The sequence below is a fragment of the Tetrao urogallus genome, assembly GCF_951394365.1.
Source record: "Tetrao urogallus genome assembly, chromosome: 14".
Lineage (NCBI taxonomy): Eukaryota > Metazoa > Chordata > Aves > Galliformes > Phasianidae > Tetrao > Tetrao urogallus.
Genome location: NC_136827.1, coordinates 11559915 through 11579590, shown reverse-complemented (window position 1 = coordinate 11579590; position 19676 = coordinate 11559915). Strand labels below are relative to the sequence as shown.

At 49.6% G+C, this 19676-nt stretch overlaps 1 protein-coding gene across 1 annotated transcript in view; it reads left to right on the top strand.

Moving 5' to 3' along the window:
* Positions 1 to 540: 540 nt before the first annotated feature.
* LARP1 (La ribonucleoprotein 1, translational regulator) overlaps positions 541 to 19676 on the top strand; it is a gene marked incomplete at both ends in the record, with an annotated part of 38961 nt that continues 19825 nt past the window's right edge. The window contains 2 exons of the mRNA XM_079542180.1: positions 541 to 892; positions 15018 to 15044. Coding sequence (XP_079398306.1) covers positions 541 to 892; positions 15018 to 15044 — 379 coding nt within the window. The remainder of the gene's footprint in view (positions 893 to 15017; positions 15045 to 19676) is intronic.

Below are 19676 nucleotides of genomic sequence, written 5' to 3'. Positions count from 1 at the left end.
TGCCATCACAGCCCCCAGGATCAGTTCAGCAGCGACGCTCCTACAGCCGGGCAACGACCAGCGCCTCACAACACCCCTCCCGTTGCACTCCCACCCCTACACGCTGCCCAACCTTCCTCTGGAGCTTCCCTTCCTGCACTACCAGCCACCCGGCCGGGGGCTGCGAGGAGCAGATCGCAGCAGTCCCACCCCCCATCCCCTCCACGCGCCGCCTCAGCAGCCCCCGCGGCCCCTTTAAGCGCCCCCACTCGCGGCCGGGCGTTGCATCAGGCACGTGCGCGCCGCCGGCCGGCCGGGGGCGCGCCCCGCCCCTCCTTTCCCCTCTTCCCCTCCCCTTAGGCCGGGTGTGTGCGCGCGCGCGCGGCCGGGGCGGCGCTGCGCGGCGCGCGCCCCCGCGGCTAGTCGCGTGGTCCCCGCGCGTCTCCATATTGCTGCGGCGGCGGCCGCTGCGCGTGTGGGGGGGGGCGGGGGGGAAACGCCGCGTGCGCGTGTGAGTGCGCTGAGGGGGCGCTTCCCCCCGTGCGGGGCGGGGGCGCGCAGATGGCGACGCAGGTGGAGGCGCTGCTGCCCGGCGCCCCGCTGCTGCCCGCCGAGGAGCGCGCCCTGGTGCTGAAACCGCCGCAGGACGGCGGCCGGGAGAAGGGCGAAGCGCCCATGGGCCCCGACGGCGGCCCCGCGGCTCAGCGGCCGCCCAGCGCCAAGCAGCAGAAAGAGGAGAGCAACAACCAGGAGAAGGAGAGCCTGCTGCGGGCGGGCGGCGAGGCGGAGGAGGGCGGCGAGGCGGGCGGCGGCGGAGCGGGGAGAAGGGAGTTCATCGAGGCTCCGCCGCCCAAGGTGAACCCCTGGACGAAGAACGCGGCCGCGCTGGCGGTCAACGGGCAGTCGCCTCCAGGTGGGTGCGGGGGGCGAGGAGGGACGCGGGGGTGCGGCGGCGGCGACCGCGCCCCGACCGGCAGCGCCATGCGGCACGGCGTGCGGCCTGAGGGAGCGCGGCGGGGGGGGGAGGGGGGGGAACCGGCCGGGCCGCGAGCGGGGAGAGGGGGAGGGGAGCGGCCGGGCCGGGGCCATGCGGCTGGGGGAGGCCCGAGGCGGGCGGAGGGCGCGGTGCGGGCCGCGCTCGTTGGGCCGGGCGGGCGGGAGGAGGCCTCCCCTTCCCAGCATTCCGCCGCCGCCGCGCAGGCAACGTGGTGGCTTCCCCCGGCCCGGCATGTGATTTCCCACGCAGCTCGGCCTCCTCCTCCGCCGGCCCACGTGCGCGGCTCCGAGTTCGGCCCGATGGGGGAGGAAGGGAGGCCCTGGGGTGCCGTGCGGAGGCCTCGTGAGCGCTGTGCGGGCCCTGCGGGTTCCCGGGGCCGTGCGTGCTCTGCCGGAGGCCCCGGCGCCCGTCGTAAGGCTGAGCCGAAATGGCTGAGCGCCGCTTCTTTGCCTCTTCGCGTTTCTTTCTTTTTGTCGTTTTGCTTGTTTATTTGGTAGGAGGTGCGGTGGTATTAGGATCAGCTTCTTCTCAGGAAGAGCGGTGAGGCTCTGGAATGGGCTGCCCGGGGAGGTGTTGGAATCCCCGGCCCTTGAGGTGCTCGAGAAACGTGGATGTGGTGCTGAGGGATGGGCTTAGAGGGGAGCATTGGTGGTACGAGTACAGATGGACTAGATGACCTCGGAGGCCTTTTCCAGCCTCTATGATTCTGTGGAGCAGCTTGGGAGCTGCTCGGCTGAAGTTTAATTCCTAATATTTTTATCTCTGCAAGCTCCGCAGTCACGCTGCCAGGTATGACATCAGGTTTCTTGTTACTGTGCTATGTTTTGCAAGAAATGTTGCAGGCTAGGTGGGATGATTCACCGGAGGTATTATTGATCTTTGAAAGATGGACACCTCTGCAATTTCCACCTGGAAAGCTGTTGTCTTAGTGGTAGTGTAGAGGAGAAGGTCAGTGTGCCAGGTAGAAGTCTGTGCTCAGATGGTTTGGTGGTTTGTCATTGTGTGTGCAATGCACAACGAAATCCAGGACTGTGCTGCTGTCTGCGTTTTCCTCTTGCATGCAGCGTGACATCCAGCTGCTCACAGTGCTCCTTTGTGTGAGAGCTGGGCTCTGTTATGCTGCCTCCTTAGGCAACACTCCCTAGGAATCAAGCAAAAGGTGCAAAAATAGGAGATGTTTCCCCAGGGTTCCAGTTAGAGGCCTTGCAGCACACACACAGTCTAAAACACACTAAAGTGGGGGCTCAGGAGCCTGAGCAGGCACCATGTGGCAGAGGAGGGGACTCTGCAATGCCTGATATGATTTTGAGGGAATAGCATAACAGTGGGCAATAAACATGCAACATCCAGCACATTGTTGGGCCTGGCCCAGCTCTCCCAGTATTCCTGGAGGAGTTGAAATAATGGAATTGGTTTTTGCAGTGCCCCAGACGCTGCCACTTGGCTCCCTTGCACTTGGGGCATTGTTTCTTTTGCTGCCTGGTTCGTTAGCAGAAGAGAAAACGTGTAAAACAAGCACGGCTGGCGAACTCCCACGAGAGGCAGGCTGGTGGCTGGCCTTGCATAGTGGCCCTTTGCCTGAGTGCCTTCTCGTAGACTTCACAGGCTCCTGCCAGATCTTTGCTGATTTGGAAGAAGTATTTCTTCCAGCAGATGTTTCTGAAAAGACATCTGGAGTGTGAGAATGTGCAAAAGTTGTGCTGTAGTGCAGAAGATGAGCTGTGGTGTTGCAGTGACCTCCAGGAGACCATAAAAGAAAAGTGGCTTCTCTGTACACTTGAAACACATAGAGCACACGTAAACTCTGGAAAGGCATTACTGAATGTTTTTAGGTTTTTAGCCTAGGAACTGTGGTTGGCAATTGAGCTGTGCTCCCAGCGTGGTGTTTGTGTGCTGATTTACTGAATGTTTTCCGCACTGATCCTGCTATTGAGGAGGTAGCGAGGAAGGCTAGGAGCTATTGAACATCAGGACAGCTCTCTAAAGATACGGGCATCCCTCTATGACTTGTTTTACAGGCTTTCAAAGCCCTAATTTTTTATAATGATTGTATTAATTATAGGCCTGAAGAGCAGATTTAATGGACAAGACATGCTCCTTAAGGAGTTCACCCGTTCTGTAATGATCTGTGCTGGAATTAGTGCTTACTGAAGTAAAGGAATTGAGCTCAAGCTCAGAGAAAAACAGAGCTGTACTCAAGATCTCTGTGAGTTTTCACTGTCTGTGTCTGACTACGGATGTGGAAGAGCTTGGCAAATCCCTCTCTGCTCATCTTGAGCTTTACTTCCTGCAGCTAAACATCACCTGGGAAGGATGAATGCGTGGAGGCCTGATGCGGATTCGAAATAACAGGGTCTGGTTTGGGGGGAATTAGGGTTTGTTTTCAGAAGCAGATGTTTTTGGGGCACTCTGAAGGTTGGGAGCGAGGTCAGTATTGGGAAGTTTGAGTAAATGTTGCTGCTTTTCCAAGAAGGCAGGCTGAAGCAAAGCCTCTCCTTGGTGCTTAACCCCTCCTCCCAAAAGCATAACTGCGTGGCATTAAGGGTAGAAACCATTAGGTCGAGTTAGACAACAGCAGTGCTGCTGGTGCTGTAAGCAGAGCACCAGGCTCTGGTGGAGAGATGCACCCAGCAATCTGTCGTGGTGCTTGTCACAACGTGCGCTGTATTTCTGTTTGTGTGCATTTCAAAGTTGGGGTGCAAGTGGGGAGGAGGGGGTGGTCCTTTAACCTGTGAAAAGACACATAAGCATGTCAAATGTGGCAAGGGTTGTGTTAGTACTTACTGCTCATGAGGGACGCTGACAAGGCTGGTAATGACACCTCATTTTTGCTCTCTCATCAAATAGCAAGGTCTGTGTGACAGTCCCTCGTTACGTGCAACTTGCTGTATGGTCTCTTCTTATCATGTAAATAAATGCAGCCAGCAGCCTGACTTGCAAAGACACAATTGCAGGGAATGTATGTGCAGAAGAGAAGGAAACATTTTTCTGACAAAAACAGCTTTGCGCTTCTGGCTGTAAACCAAATTTGAAATATTTTCTCCTAATTCTTCAATAAAGAAATGTGGCTTCGGTTAAGACAACTCGACCTTCTGGAACAGTTTGTACTCCTCTGTTGTGCCCTGCACCAGTGCTAGCAGTGATGCAAGCGTTGGTGCGGACAGGTGTTAACAGCACCCCGTTTTGAAAACCTGCTGGATTTATTTCAAGAAATGTTGCATCAAGGCACTTGGCACTTCTTAATTTTTAAAGCCATTTACATCTTGGAAATAAGAACATGCAAATTTTAATGTCTGGCAGTGCCATTGCTAAGCACTAACTTTTATGCCATCTCTCCTTCTGGTTGCAAACTCAGTATGTCTTAGTGGAGATGCAGGAGGTGCTTTAGTTTCTCAGCAGAGTTTCTTGCTTGCCATTTGGCAGATGCACTGGGAGGATAAGCAGCACTTTCCAGAAGGCACACCTTAGTTCCTAGCAGCAAGCACTGGAGGTTGGCTGCCTATTGTTCAGAGATGGCAGCACACAGGCTGGGCTGGCTACTGGTGCTGAGGAGAAGGCAGGGAAGGATGGATTCATGAGCTTCTCACCCTTCAATGACTAACTCCCCAAAGGGCTTTCCTTGAAGCCAGCATCCAGTACAGGAGATAAGCTGTATGGAAAGCTCATTTTACCCTTGGCATTTCTTTGTATTTAGAATAGATGCACACATCTGCCTGCTGGGGTATCTAGCGTGGTAGAACTGAACTGCACACACCTATTTCCAAAGCGTTGGGCAATTCTTGCTTTGTCTTGGCATGTAATTGTGGAGCTCTTTTGGCTGTTGGTTGCAACAGAGCTGCTATCGCAGCACAGTCCTCTCCCCACCACCCCAAGTTTCCTCTCTGAAATACTGTTCCAATCCCACAACTCATGTTTGAGTAACGCTTCCTATTTTACTGGCGAGCGTGAGGATAACTGGAACTGCTGCTCCCCAAACGTGCAGGGTGGTGTTATTCCTCCCCCACATACCTTTGCCCTTCAGCTTTGTGCTGGACCTTTGCCCTGCCGTGTGCTGTTTGTTTCGGGAAGGCGGGGGAGCGCAGCTCCATGGAGCTGACTCATGGGCCCCAGCTGCTGAGATTCGGTGCCTTCTTCCACCTCAACCTCCAGTTCCAGGCTGCCAGCCATGAGGTATTGCTGGATGAACCTCACCAACAGTCTCTTTCACTTCTATAACTCTTCTAAGCAATTTATTGCCTGTAGTACCGTGGGGAGGATTGCGCTGGGATCATTGGACGGAGGGAGGGCTTTGTTCTGCTGGTAGGGCAAAATAGAGTGCAAAAACAGCTGGGAATTGAGGTGCTGGGTGCAGTGCTGTATGCTTGCTTTAAATTATGACACCTGATCCTTTTACTGTGCTCAAATAGTATAAAATTATTCACAGGGAATGCAAAATGCCAACCTGGATAGCATGAGGTTTCTCCTTGCGCACTTGAAGCTACTTTGTAAGGAATCTCAGATACCACCTCAGTGGTAGCACTTGTCTGGCTAAATAGGGAACGTGCGTTTTAGTAGAAAGCTGTGCTGCTGGACCAAGTTGAGTATTTTAATCCTTACAGTTACTAGCTAGAAACAGCAAGGGTTAAAAATGTCATCACCTTAATGAAAACTTAGATAAACTTGCATACTGCCAGAGTACTGCAAAGTCCTTTGTGACCACGCAGCTCTTGGAGGAGCTCTGCTCCTATCGCAGTAAATGGGCAGACCAAGGTGCAGTGCCTCACTATGGATCTCACAGGTAGCTGAGCTGGGCATGGTTTTTTCTTTCCTTTTACCAGGAGTCTGATGAGAGTGGTGAGCTTTGTTCCTTCCCAACTATGATGTGCATCTACGTTTTGGCCTTTAAAAATGTTACCTGCTGGTCATTTTGGCACTGGATCCTTTGCTAATGTACTAACAGGGGCTGAAGACTGTGTGATGCATGGTTTCTGATGTGGCCAGCTCTGCTTTTGCAGCTGTCTCAAGGCCATGCTTCAGTTCCAGACTCATTGTTGTAGGTCTAGGGCCTATTTAGTGATCTGTGAGCGGAGCTGGGAGACTTTACTCCTTGCTCTGAAGTAACCGGCTAATCTGAAAATCTGTCAGCAAGCGGTACAAAATCTGTCAGCAAAAGGTGTGTGACTACAGCAGGTAAGAGGAGAAAGTAAAGAAGAACTTCTAAGAAATTAATACAGTTATAAGAACTTAAGGCAACTGTTTGTGTATTTAGGGAACAATAATTGGTAATCAGAACAAATAGGAACTGAATTTGGCCTCAAATAAATCAATTCTTAGAGTTCTCCGTGGGAGGAGTCCCAGGTCAGGTTCAGGCTGGATTGCCTGGGAGGAGAAGTGGGTGCACATGAGGGTGCTGCTGCAGAGGAGTGAGAACTGGCACAAGGCACTGGAAAAATTAGGTGTGATGGTAGTTCTAAGGCTGCACAAGATGTACATTTTTTGGGGGGGGGGGGAAGGGTTGTAGAAACTGTGGTCAAATACAGTGTCAACATGTTTCCAAACATAGACACATCCTGTAATTGCAGGTTCCCAGAAAATTCTCCTAACTGAACTTTTCTCTACCAGAGCATGTATTTGTACAACAGCCTGGGGGCTCTGCGGCAGGGAGTATTGCCTTTTCTGGGCAGATCAGTGCGTGGCACGTGGCAGCTCTGCCAGTTACAGGACAACAGCAGACTGCTGATGGGGATCGAACTGCAGAAGCCATCCTTAGCAAGTCAGCTGGCCCCACTTAGGTGTGTGAAGCTCACAGTGGATTTTGCTAGAGTCAACCATTAATGCCACATGTGGTTGAGGATATTGTGCTGTGACGTGCAAGGAGAAAGAGGAACTGTGACTTGACTGGGCTAATACCTGCATTATCAGTGGTTTACCTTCAATGTCCTTCTGGAGCAAAGCTGACTTACGAGCAGCAGCTTGCCTCAACATTTTCTTTTGCTGCAGTGCTGTATGGGAACGCATGGCAGGCAGTGCTCGGTGGTGGTTGTGATTTTTTGAGGACTTGGAGTCATCTTATTTCTTTCCATGGTCACAAGTCAGAAGGGCCAATGGAGATCTGTGCTACAGATAGCCCAGGACTGGAGTGTGTGAGAGATGACCAGGGCAGCCCTGCCTGGGAGTGAGAGCTTTGTGTCAGACAGAAGCCGGTGTTTATTTCAGAAATGGATAAGACCTAATGGAGCTGCCTGTGGCTGAGGTTTATCATTATGGCTCAGTCTGGTATTGGTGGTACTTGGAGGTGACACAGGCACCCTTTGTTCACATAATGGACAAAATGGCACTCTGGTTCCCTCTGAGCGTGCCCTGATGTGTGTTCCTGAGGAAGTGTGCTCGCTTCCTGCCCGACACCCCTGGAGGTGGCTGGATGCAGGCTGTAACCTGCTGCTTTTAGCAGGGCTGGCCTGGGACCAGCAGGCCTGCAGCTGCCTTTCTGTGATCCTGACTCACTCCCCAAAGTGGCCCTGGCTTCTGAGAAGGCGCAGGAGTGGCATCGCTGCCCCAGGAGAATGGGCATGAAGGGAAAGCATCTCTGGTGCTTTTCATTGTTGGCTTTTTGGCTTCCGCCCCATAGCCTGGGAGGGCAGTGAGCACGTGCTCCATGCTGGCCCCACATCTCCTGCCCCAGTTTGTCCTCCGCTTCAGTGTGGGACTGCAGCCCCAGGGGTTGAGGGGAAGGAAGGAAGCAGCGTTTGTCCCCGACGCACCACAGAGCGTCTCCAGCTGAGCAGCAGCATGCAGTGTGCCTGCAGTGACTCTGCAGTCTGCGAGGCATGGCCGTGCGCCGGGGGGGGGGTCGGCCCATCTGCTGAGTGGGAGGGCACAGGGGGTGGCTCGCCCCTTCTCCTCCCTTCCCAACAGTCCTCTGAGTTTTCCGAGTCACATGTTGGATGATATGTGGAGAGAACAGGGCGGTTTCAGGACTAGATTCGTTAGATACTGAGTCTGAAACGCTGAGAGAAGAGGTGAGTTTTTCCTGACTAAATATGTGGGGAAACAAGAATCTGATTGTAAAAGCCACAGAAAAAGGAAAGGATAGAGTTTTATTGGTGAGAAAGGTGTGTGGGGAGGAGTTTGGGTGGGGGTGTCATACCTGCTCGGTAACTCAGAGATGCTGCCGGATGGTGGGTGCGTTGTTAAATACCTAGCACTGCCTCTAACCAGATAATTTGCAACACCTTTTCATCTTTCACACTGAATTCGCCCTGCTTCCTCTCCCCCATCATAACAGTGCTTTTGGAAGCATCTGGTCAGTGCTGCGAATGAGTAATTATTACTTTACCAAATGTGAGTTGCCAGGCTATCCGATTTGCACACTTACAGATGAAAGAAGCTAGTGAACAAGTGAAATAGAAATTGTAATTAAGTAAGATTTAAATGTTTGATAGGCCACCATTCACTTCCAACTGCAGGAAATTAGTTTCTTCAGATTCTTCAAGGTCAAATTGCCTTTTTTTTTTTTTTAATGTGTGTGGAATGTTGCAGAAGGAACACTGAATTTTTTCCTGTAAGACACTTAGGATTCTCGTTACAAAGCTTTATACATTCACTATTGCCCTTCCAGATACTTACGTAGCTCGGGAACAATGTCTGTTCGTGCCAACCCCCCTGAACCCACAAAACAGGCCTCCTGAAAATAAGGACCATACTATCGAGTTTCCACATGCCTGTAGATAGCAATACTCTTCGCCCAGCACAAAAGAATGTAATGGAGTGACAGAAGCACTTTACCCTGTCTGTGTTCAGCCCGCATTGGCAAGTCTGCTGCAAAGCTGTGCAGGGATGGAGATAAAGGGTAAACAGAGCAAAGAATAAAGTGTAAAGAATGATACCAGCTCACATTAATGAAGAGGAATGTTGTTACTGAAGCAGCAGGTACTGAAATGTGGAGAAATGGGACTCAAAAATGTCATTAGGAGATTTCAGTCTGACTGGAAAAGAAGCAATGGGATATTTGTGCTTGAGATCCCACCCGACGAGACAGGAAGCAAATCACAGAGATGTCCCTGCCATGTGCTCAGATGACAAAGCATGAGATGTTACTGACTGTAATCATATTAAATTTCTGTTTCCGACTCCCAGCTGAACCTTGAAAGCTCGGGGGAATACCTAACACCATCTAATGCATCTTCTGAGCGTGCAGAAATCCACTGCACAGAAGGTGTTGCCGTGTACTGAGCAAAAAGGGGGCTGGTTTCTTTTGGTTTCTCAGTCTTGGGGGTGAACTACTATATCTCCCTTTTTTTTTTTTTTTAAACTTAAAACAGAGAATGCTGTATATGACATTTGCACTCTGTACAGGGAGGAATTTGATACAAGTGACCCTCATCTTTAAAACATAAAATGAAACCTGTAAGTATGGCCTTGAAGAAGATTTGGAGGAGATGTGCTAGATTACAGGCAGGCAGCTCTCTCTTGACTTGGGGTTGACATCTGAGTTGATCTCATTAACAGTGGAGAAGTGGAACCATGCAAGGACAAAATTTGGAGGGTGATTGGAAAAGCTGTGTGTTTGATTAAAGTCTGGTCCAGAGTGGGAAATGTCTCACACAGGCTACGAGTCTGAGGATTTGTAATTCAGTTAAGAGATTTAATTATCTTGTATTCACTCTGCTGCCCCCTGTATCCTATAGACTCCCTGCTTGGCCCTTTATCCTCAGCACTAAGATGGAGAGAGCCTTGAATTTCAGACTGGGGGTTTTCACAGGGATTTGTGACATCCCTGCCTGGTGTGGCAGGCACATATGTGCCATTGTGCATGTAGCACGGCAGTGTGCAATAAGCCTGTCATAGGGAAACCCCCTCCTGCATCGGTTTCTGTAGGATGGGATCCAGTTGGCTTCCAGGCTGCTCCAGAATTGTTCCTGCGTTTCAACAGGATTCACTTCAAGCACATCAATTTTGCCTGATGATGCCTGAAACTTTATTGCCTGTTCAATGCCCACTAGTTTCAAGAACAGTTTGGAGACGGTGGATGAGGTTGTGCTGGGCTCAGGCTGTTGTAGGGTCTGTCTGTGCTCACCTCTTGAAGGCTGGAGGCTTCTTTGTGATTAAGAAGCATGAGACACCTGGGTCAGCTGCCATGCTTTGTGGCATCAGACATCAGACTTTTCTCTTGCTCCTTGCTTTAAGGTGCTGCGTGCTATCTCTGGCTTTTTGTTTGGTGTTATGGCTTGTGGTTTGAGAACAGCATTTTGGGGTGAGAGGAGAAGGGGTTAATGAGAGAGAACATCCATTGTTTGTGCTCTCCAATACAAGCACTGATAAGTGGATGGGAGGAAAAACAGCCATGACCTTACAGTTATGCTTCGTGTGTCTGTGCATATATGAGTGCAGGATTCATGGGATTGTTTGTTTGGAGCACTCTCTTTTTTCTCTGGTCAAGCTGACCAGCTGCATTCCTCAGAACATCTCTGATGCCTGGAGAAGAGACTTCTTCCAGCACCGTGCTGATCCCATTGGTGCCTGTGCACTCAGTTACATGCCAGTCACAGCCTCGCTCAGGAAGCTCCTCTCCCTTGCATGAAGAGACTTGGTATCAGCCTTAAGGTACTAATTCAGTGTAGTGCCTAGTGTGAGTTTAAAGCTAGGGAGCTCTTCCAGGTAATAATGTTCTTTTGCAGTTGGTAATTTTTTTCAGGATGTGTTTCCCTTGCAGCTTGCTGAGGCCAGAGATCTTCATCCCTTTTCAAGTGCATGAAGTTAGCTGGGGCACAGATTTTCTACAGCAGAAACTCATTGCAAGAATTGTTTCCACATGGTTTGTGAAAAATCTATGCCAGAGCTCACACTGGCTGCTGTTCTTTAGCCTCTTAGCACAGGTGAATGGGATGTCCCCAGATAATGGCTGCCTGTGTGGGAAGGAGCTGATCCTCTGCTCTGATGGACATCAGAAAACCACTTACAAAGACCTAACGGTCTGCTCCAACACTTCTGGAGAAACGGATCTGAAAGCTGATCAGTGCTTCTACAGTTGTTTTCTTTAACCTTTTTCTTGAATGGTTTTTGTGGTGTCTTAATGCCTAAGCCAACATTGGTGACCAAGGTCGACTTATCTGGATTGGATCTTTCACTCATCTCAAGCCTCAGCTTCCCTTTGTGGGGGTGAGGAGACTTAGTACTGCAGCCAGGGCTGTCTGGAGCTGGTGGCTGAGGAGGGCTGGGAAGATCTGGGTGGCTGAGGGCTGGACCCTCCCTGAGCCTGCTTGGCAGGAAAGGAAGGAGGGGAGCAGGAAGCAAGCAAGATCCTCGGGAGGGACCTAATTGTCCATGCTAATCTCTGGGGTTTGGGTTTCTTGCTTTGCTACTTCTTTCTAGCAGGCCTCGCCCCCTTCTCTGCTAAGTGCTGCTTTGAAGAGGCTACTAACTGTCTGAGGAACCTGCGCAGGCACTATCTGGGCCTCTCTGGGGAAGGCAGGTTACAGATTTGAGCTGAGAAGTTGCCTGGGGATGGAGAAGAGATTCAGGTAACACTGGTCTCTTTGCAGCTGAAGATGGACTCTGTAAATGGGGACCTTTTCCCTACCTGTGCTGTTTGCATTGTGAGGATTGTTCCCATAGCTGGGAAGCAATGAATGTGGTGTGCTCAGCTGCTCCTGTTGAGGCAGCAGGAGCGTGGGTAGGTTCAGACTTCCTGTGAAGGTGCTTGGATTTGGCACTGGGGAGATGTGGGCTCTTAAACTGAGGAGCCTGCTTGGTGCTGTCCCAGATATCTGATACATAGCAGTGGTGGGCAAATAGCTCCTGCAGAGGGGATTTTGTGTGTAGACGCAGCAGCTTTTCTTTGTAAATGCCCCAGTTAAACATACGGTCTCCTCTTCTGTTTAAAAATATCATCAAGCAAAAATTGTGATTCCATATCCCACTCCCCCATCCCCCTCTCACTCACACCTAAAATAGGAAGAACTGTCCTCAATTTAGCTGTTTCCTGGGCTGTTAGCACTACAGCTCTGGGTATTGGTGCTCACAGCCAGCACCCCTGTAACACATCCACGCTGTCATGTGACAGTCTTAAAAGGGATGCTTGGTGCCTCCCAAACATCCTGCTGCTACAGTGTGCATCCTTGACCTCTTCCTGCTCTCTCCTTTCCTCCACCCCTTGCACTGATAACAGGGAGATGGATGGAACTTGGTTCCCACTGAGCTGTGGGCTTCATGGATAATGCACAGAGCTGAATAGATTGTTAACGTGCTTGAGAAATGCCTGCCTCTGCACAGATTCCACTGCATGTTGTCTCTGTGATCCTTCTGTTCAGATATCGGCTCTAAAGTTTCCTGGCGTTTGGGCCGGTGAAAAACAGAAGACCCCACGTGTGAGAAGGGGAAGGAAATGTGAGACCACAGGGCCCAAATTTCTTGGGGCTCTCTTGCTCACGCTGCAACATTGGCACTATCTTGCCCTTTCCTTTTGGTTGCCCGAGGATGATGATGTGTCCAGCCAGCACTGCGGGGCTGGGTGTAGCAGGGAGATGTGGAGCAGACAGGGGTGAAGCTGCTGCTCTGCGTGGGGAGCATAGCCAGTTGGTGCAGAGCTGCTCTGGAGCATCATCCCCTGCTGCATCTGGCCCATGTTAGGGTACCTGGCTTTGGGTGCCTGGAAGTGAGGCAGGTGGGAAACTGTTTGTGTGTGTCGTGGGATAAATCCTTGGGGCTGGTTTGCTTTCAATATTGAGGCTTTTTGTAAGCAAGATCTTAGCGTTGTCTCTATGACTGGGACTTCAGTGTTTGATTTTGAACCTTAAGAGTATTGAGGAGGACTGAAACATGTTAAATGGGCCCATTGGAACACAGCCCTAACACTTCTTTGCTGGCCATGCATGTTTCTACCTCCTTCTCCCCGTGACTTTCTTGAGAGAAGAGCTGTGCAATTTAGGCTGCTTTTGGGCACACAAAGTACTGTCCTTAATTGGCAAGCTAATCTCTAATCTAGTCACTCTTGCTTGTAGAGTAGGAGGCATCCAGGAGGGACATTGTGCCTCAGTCCCTCACTAGCCCTGTGTCATACACATCTGTGTTTCAGAAGAGCACGTCCTGCAAGCTGCTTGCACTGTGCTCTTTCTCTGCATTGGAAGAAGTTGCCTGCTCACCCAACTCTCTGCATCTCGGCTTAAATTCTATTATGCTATGGTTATAGGTATGAGGAGTTGGACAGGCTGAGCCTCCCTAGGCAAGAGGGCTGAGGATTAGAGGATGGACAGATGCCATTCCTCAGTGGTAGTCAGGGTGGCAGCAGACTTCCTGAGTGTGAATGTGAGTTGTGTCTGCCCCTGGCCAGCACCACTGAGGAGTTTCCACTGTTTTTCTACAGCACATCTGCTCTAAAATTACAATGGCTCATCTCAAGAGAAGCCAAGTGAGCCTTGCAGTACATCTCTGAGGCTCAGCAGGGCTCTGGGGGATTTGGCTGTGAGCTGAGCATAGAGGCCTCGAGGGAATGCCAGCTTTGCACTGCAGCAGTGGTGTGACCAGTAGGAAGCATCCCTGAGGGATCATCTGCAGCTTCTGCCTGACATGGTGGTGGTTGTGGCTGCTGGAAGGGGCTGCCCTGGGCCTCTGTGGGTGGCTGGCCAGGTTGGGGCATTACATGGAGAGTTGGTTGGACAGGCTGGAGCAAGGAGAATTGTTGCCAAGGCCTACAGGCCTTGGCTGGCACAGGGAAATTTCCCTTCTCAGCCATTGTTTTTTACTATTATTTTTTTTTCATCTGTTAATTTTGGTTTTGGTGGTACTTAGTACAGCTAGCTGATCCAAAAAAGTGGGGTATGCTATATATTAACTTGTGCTTCCACTTTGTTCCTCTGCAAAGATGTTGGCTGGAAGTTGCCCAAGCAGGGAAATAAAGAAACTGCCTCTTATTTGGGACCTGTTAGATCGAGTACAGTGTGTTCCTGTTCATTGTTGTCGGGAGCCTGACCTCATCAGTAGCCATCACAGAAATGCAAGGTGTTCAGATGTGTCTGGTGATGTGCTGGTAGAGGACTGCAGTAGAACACACAGTTTGCAAAGAATTGAGACTGGTGCTTGGAGGCTTTTCTGGGCATGCTGGCTGTTCCCTGAGATCATGCCTTGAGTGTGGCTCAAACCATGAGCACACATAATAGCAGAGGGAGTTCTGAGTGTTTTCTCACTGTGTCAGCTGCAGAGAAGCTTCCCTTCCTGAGGATGCCTTGTACACAGTGTGCTGTCAAAGGCAGAGAAATAGCAGCTTTTTAGTAGAGGCGTGTTTTTGCTGTTTCTGCATTGGTTGAGTGCTGTCTGAAAAGCATTGCCTTGGCTGAGGGTAGTTCGTGCTGCAACTTCTGTGACTTTCCAACTGATGTGTGCTTTGGGCAGCCGATAAGGTGGTGCCAGGGGCCTGCCCCTGTCCTAGAAGGACCTTGGCTTGCTGGTATCCTCCCTTCCCCCTATTCTTCCAAGTTCCTCGAAGAAAATGTAGCATATTACTCTCTAAAATACACTGTTTCCATAGCATCTTAGGAAGCCTTTATCAACAGGGTTTTTCTGTTCATAGTCTCCTGTATATCCCATTCTCCAAAGAATGGAACCATCAGAAAAAGCTCATTTGATTATTATTACTATTTTTTTTTGGCTTGGCTTCCCCTGCTTTCCCCTGGCTGGACACTGCGTTAGATGCTCTGCACAGGTCTTCGTCTGGTGACCCTGCTCAGGGGGAGCGTGGAGTTGTTGACACAACTAGCTCGGGGATGGGGACTTTGTACATTTTGCAGTCGTTTTGTTCTTCACTGCTGTCTGTCAGAAGCCTGTGTAGAAGGTTATTAATGAGAGCAATGCATTCAAGTATTTAAGCACTAAGTCCTTCAAAATCTTTCTTGCAACAAGTGGTTGAATTGGGGTGGGTTCCCAGCTAGATTGATATTTAACTTGGGATACTAGGAAAATACTTGCTCTGTTTAGCTAAAGCAAACAAATCAAGAGGGGAGGAACTTTTTAAATATAATTTGCCCTCCAGCTGCAACTAATACTAATTTTTTTCTTTCTTCTTTTGCAGATATATTTCCAGCTGATGGCCAGTCTGGTATGTATTAATTAAAAATGGAGTTCTTCACACCTCACTCCTCCATGTCTTTCCTGCACTTCTCTTTTTGCAGAGTCAGCACTAACCAAATTTAGAAGATTGGTGCAGACATTTAAAAGAAAAAAAAATCGTTTAATATTTTGTTATTGTTCCTCTATGACAGTCAGTCCTGTATAGCAGGCACATTTGTGTTTTCCTGTAATGGTAATCGCAACTGATGGAAGGTTGCTTTCATCCCAAAACACTGTAGCATGGAGGATTTGGTTTTCCATAGTTGAAGAGTCTTGGAACTTACAGGGTTTAATTCTGTGTAACTGATGTCTCAAGATGCAAACCTAGCTTAGAATTTTGCTGTTAGTGTTTATGGTAGTTATCAAACATCTTGATGTGCCCACACACCTGAAGGTGTATACTTGAATTTGCCATACTTTAAAAAATCCAAATTTCCCCTTGGGTATTTAGTATGTGTGTTGTTACTGTGTATCTCTATTAAGGACTGTGGTGCCCTTTGCACCTGTTTGCTGTCAATGCAAGACCAGGGTTAACTTCTTGAACCCCAGACTGCATAGAGCCTGGTAAAGATGGACCCTGCATAAAAGGATTGGGCTCATCAGCTCAGCTGGGGGCCTGACTCTAGTAGCTTTTTAAAGCAGGCATCAGTCACCTTAATTCTTGCTTTTCCCAGACTGTCACGGGCTCTTCATCCAGGTTGACACTGTTGGAGAGGTCCTGTTGAAGGAGGGGCTTATGTTTCACTTCATGATACCAAGAGTGCTCAGGAATATCCTGTTATCCCAGGAGCTAGAGTGCCTTTTGGACACCTGTAGCAAAGGCACTGGCAGTATGGGGCTGTACTTGATGTGGCCTTGGGCAGCCTTGGTCATGTCGCTGTGTCCACCTCCTGTCTGCATTTTTTGGCTTTGCAATAGGATTGCATTTCCGCAGTTTGTAACAGTGGTGTGAGGGTAAATTGCTGCTGATTGTGAAGCATTGCATGATTGAGATTTGGAAGCATGAAAATCAGCTCAATTATCTTAAAGCTGGTTTCAGTAAAAAGTAAATCACTATTTTTTAAGAGGTATGGTGTGACATTGGAGACAGTAATTTGGCTTCATGAATTGAGCAGGCAGTTGGAAGTTGTGTATGTATATTTGTTTCTGAAACTCTAGCCAGCTAACATGATATACAGCCAGATATTCCCCTAGTGTTGCAGAAGTTGCTTCTCTAGGTTTTACAAAAGTAACCCAACCATTTGTAAACCTTTCACATTTTTTTTATTGCATTCATAACATGCATGAAAGTGGAGTATTAAAGCTGGTTTTGGAGGAGCAGAGGTGTATTCGTGTGTACTGAGTACAGCCTGCCTGAAGCCAGGATGGAGTAATGACTGCACAGAAAAAATTCTGTGACTTTGAGGGATTTTCTTCTTCCTTTTTCTTGTAAGAAGCTCCTCTGCCCCACTGAATGTCTGCCTTCACTGGATGGTGTGTTTTGTCTGCCTGTGCTGCAGATGCAGAGATGTCCTCTGATTGGCACCACTCCATCCTCTGTGCTCCAGCTGGTTGTGGACCTTCACAGCTGGCTCTGGGGTGGGGCATAAGAGTGCATCTGCAACAGATGATAGCGTGTGCTTCAGTAAGAGCATGTTACATGTCAGGGGTGTTGCAGAAAACATTGCCCACAGGGTTGGGGGATTTTTTGCAGTTCTGTATTTTTAAGTATGAAAGCTTAAACATGGTTCCTTTTAATGATAGCAGCCTCTTGACACTGCACTTCGTGTTTTCTCATGCCTTCTCCAGAAAAGCCTTCAAATTGTGCTTTTTCTTCCTTATACACCAAAGCTCACTCAGAAGGCTTGATACCCCCTGCGCACAGCACAGTGTGGATGTGGCAGGCAAGGGCAGAGAAGCACTGCCAGCAGGGTGCTTCTAGCATCCAGCAGCTCTGCGCTTCTGAAGCTGTTGGTTTTGACTTCCTCACCTCCTTTCCTTTGCTAATGAGTCAATTTGCTACACTCTATTGTTGCAAATCACCCAGACTCCAATAATCTATGTCAGTGCCTATTCTATAAGGTTAATCTTACCAGGCCAGATGGGTCTTTATAGCCAGTTTCCCTTCTTGATGAAAAGTCAGTTGTCCTTTTGCCCAAGGAAGTATTTGGCACAGTGACTGAGAATGCTGAGTTGTGGCAACAGAGCTGGGACTTGGTCAGGTGAGGAGCCTGAGCCAAAGCACCAGCCATTTTTGTAGGCACAGCTGCTGTGGCATGTCCCAGAGCATGCACCTGCTTGTTGGTATGGGGTGCTGGAGGCATTCTGCCCTCAGCGGGGTGTCGTGTGCTGGTGCCATGAAGGTGAAAGGGAGGCAGTGCTTGCATCCTGCTTGGTTAACAGTCTTTGAAATAAAACTGCTCCGTCCAGGAGACTTCTGATTTACCCATGTCTGGTACGATGGGTCTCAGTCCTCTCCTTGCTCACTTTGGGCGACTGTACTTCAGATGTAGGCTGCTTTTCAGAAGCCACTTCAAACCTTGTGATCTGGAGTTCAGAAGAAGACCTGAGAGACCTCAACATCCTTCGAAAATGCGTGCTGGGCTCATTTGTATGTTGGTAGAGCAGAAGGAAAGGCTTTTTCCTTCTCCCCACCCCTGCTGTTGGATGAGGACAGCAGGGATGTCACCACTGGGACCTCTGTGGATGTCAGCTGTGAATCCTCTGCAAGACTGCCCATCCTGTCTGCCTCTCAGGACTTATTGCCACAGGGCTTGCTGAAGTTTGTTGTCTGCTGCTTGAAGTACTTTGCTTGTTTTCAGTGAATCTCCTATCAGTTTCATGCAGCGCTCCTGATTTCAGTGTGTCAGGCAGTGCCATCCCGATATCATGCACCACTGTCAGCCCATCTCTCTTAGTAGTGGAGGACCCCAGCCTTTTTGGTCAGACCTCTGAGAGGGCTGCCCCTGGTCCATCTGACTGATATTTCTCCATATGTCTCTAACTGCATCCCAACAAGAACACAGTAGAGACCAGACCTGACTGCAGGGCTCAGTTGTGGATGCACTGGTTTTTCATACAGCAGCAAACAATGCTCTTTGCATTGGTCATGCTGTTCCTGATTTTTTTTTTTTTTTTTTTTTTTTTGTATTCTTCATCCTGAGCTGATCATTGGAAAACTGTAAGCAGTGACTGAGATACCTTTTTTGAGTTACAAATGCTGCTTTGAATTGAACGCTTGAAGCTCTTTCATAAAGAGATGTGGGTGATGCTCACACTGTACAGAAGCAGTTTCCAGTTTTTAGTCTTTTATAAAGAAAAGGGGAGGAGGTGTGTCTTTAAATTAGGAGAGATTATGCTGTTTTGCACTTCTGTCTGTGGCTTCTTTTGGGAAGGCTCACTCTGATTAGGGTCTTTTTAATGCTTCTGTGTTGTGTATTGAGAAAGGGGAAGCAACCACCTGCCTGGCTGGGTAAGCATGCTTGGTATAGCAGGATCTGCATGTTTGTGTGCTCTGGAAGGAAGTTGGCAGTATGTGTTATTTCACAGTTAAGAAAAATCTTGAATTTCGCTGCTACAAACTTGAGATATAGGGCTTGTGAAGATGTTTTTTTTCCTGTGCTAGGAGAATATACCCTGACATCAGGAATCATCAGGGAAGAATTGGCTGTGTTATTTGAATTCCCTCACAATTCCTTTCTAGAAATTGAGTCTCTGGTTCTCCTCTTTGAGATGACAGCTTCTCCAGAGGTGTGCATGCTTCTGTTGAGTTTACACCTTTTCCTTGTGTGACCTCTCACTCCCTGTGCTGGTGCCTGCTGTGGGAAGTGTGCATTGCCCTCCTGGCAAGTGGGAGGCACGGAGCTGAAGGGGCTCACGGCAGCGCTTGGCTCTCGATTCCTGTCTGTTCATTGTTAAATATTTACAGTGAGAAGTACCAGATGCTTCTGTAGAAGGGTTTTTGTCAGCTTCCAAGTCCCCAGTTGCAGCTGCAGAAGAGGCTGACGGCCATTAAAGGGATTGCATCTGTGCACAGCCTTGGGCTTGGCTGCGACACAGTGACCTCTCCCTACTGTGCTGCAGGCTCTGCTGGTTGTGCTGTCTCATCGGCTGCAGCGGGATGCAGGCAGAGAAAACCCCTCTGCCAGTGACAAGAGATTAATGATGTCTGGTCCTCAGGCTGTTTCTTTTGAAGCTCTTCCACTGAGGTGGGAGGGGGGAGCAGATGATGCTCGTGCAGGACTGGGCTTTTGTCACCACACACCTTTTTTCTGGGGCCCTCTCTGTGGTGACAACACATACATGACCTCTGCACAGCTGCTTCTGCTCCCTTTCTGTTCTCAGTACAGTCACGTCTGCTTCCTTGGCTGAGCTACACTACAGGAAGAGGAGCAGGGCTGATCCCAGCCCTGGGCCTGCCATCACCAGGTCTGAGCATCACCTCCCTCCTGTTATCCAGGGCTGAATTTGGCAATGGAGCCCCACTCTCTGCTGCCAGCCCTGGGTGAGACACCAGCAACTGGTGCCTTTCTGCCGAGTGCCACCCCTGTACTAGTCACACCAGTGAAGTTCCCAGCATACCTCCTCCTTCCAAGATAAAGTCCAGGGCCTCGGGCTGGGTCCTGTTTGTTGCTCTTGGTGC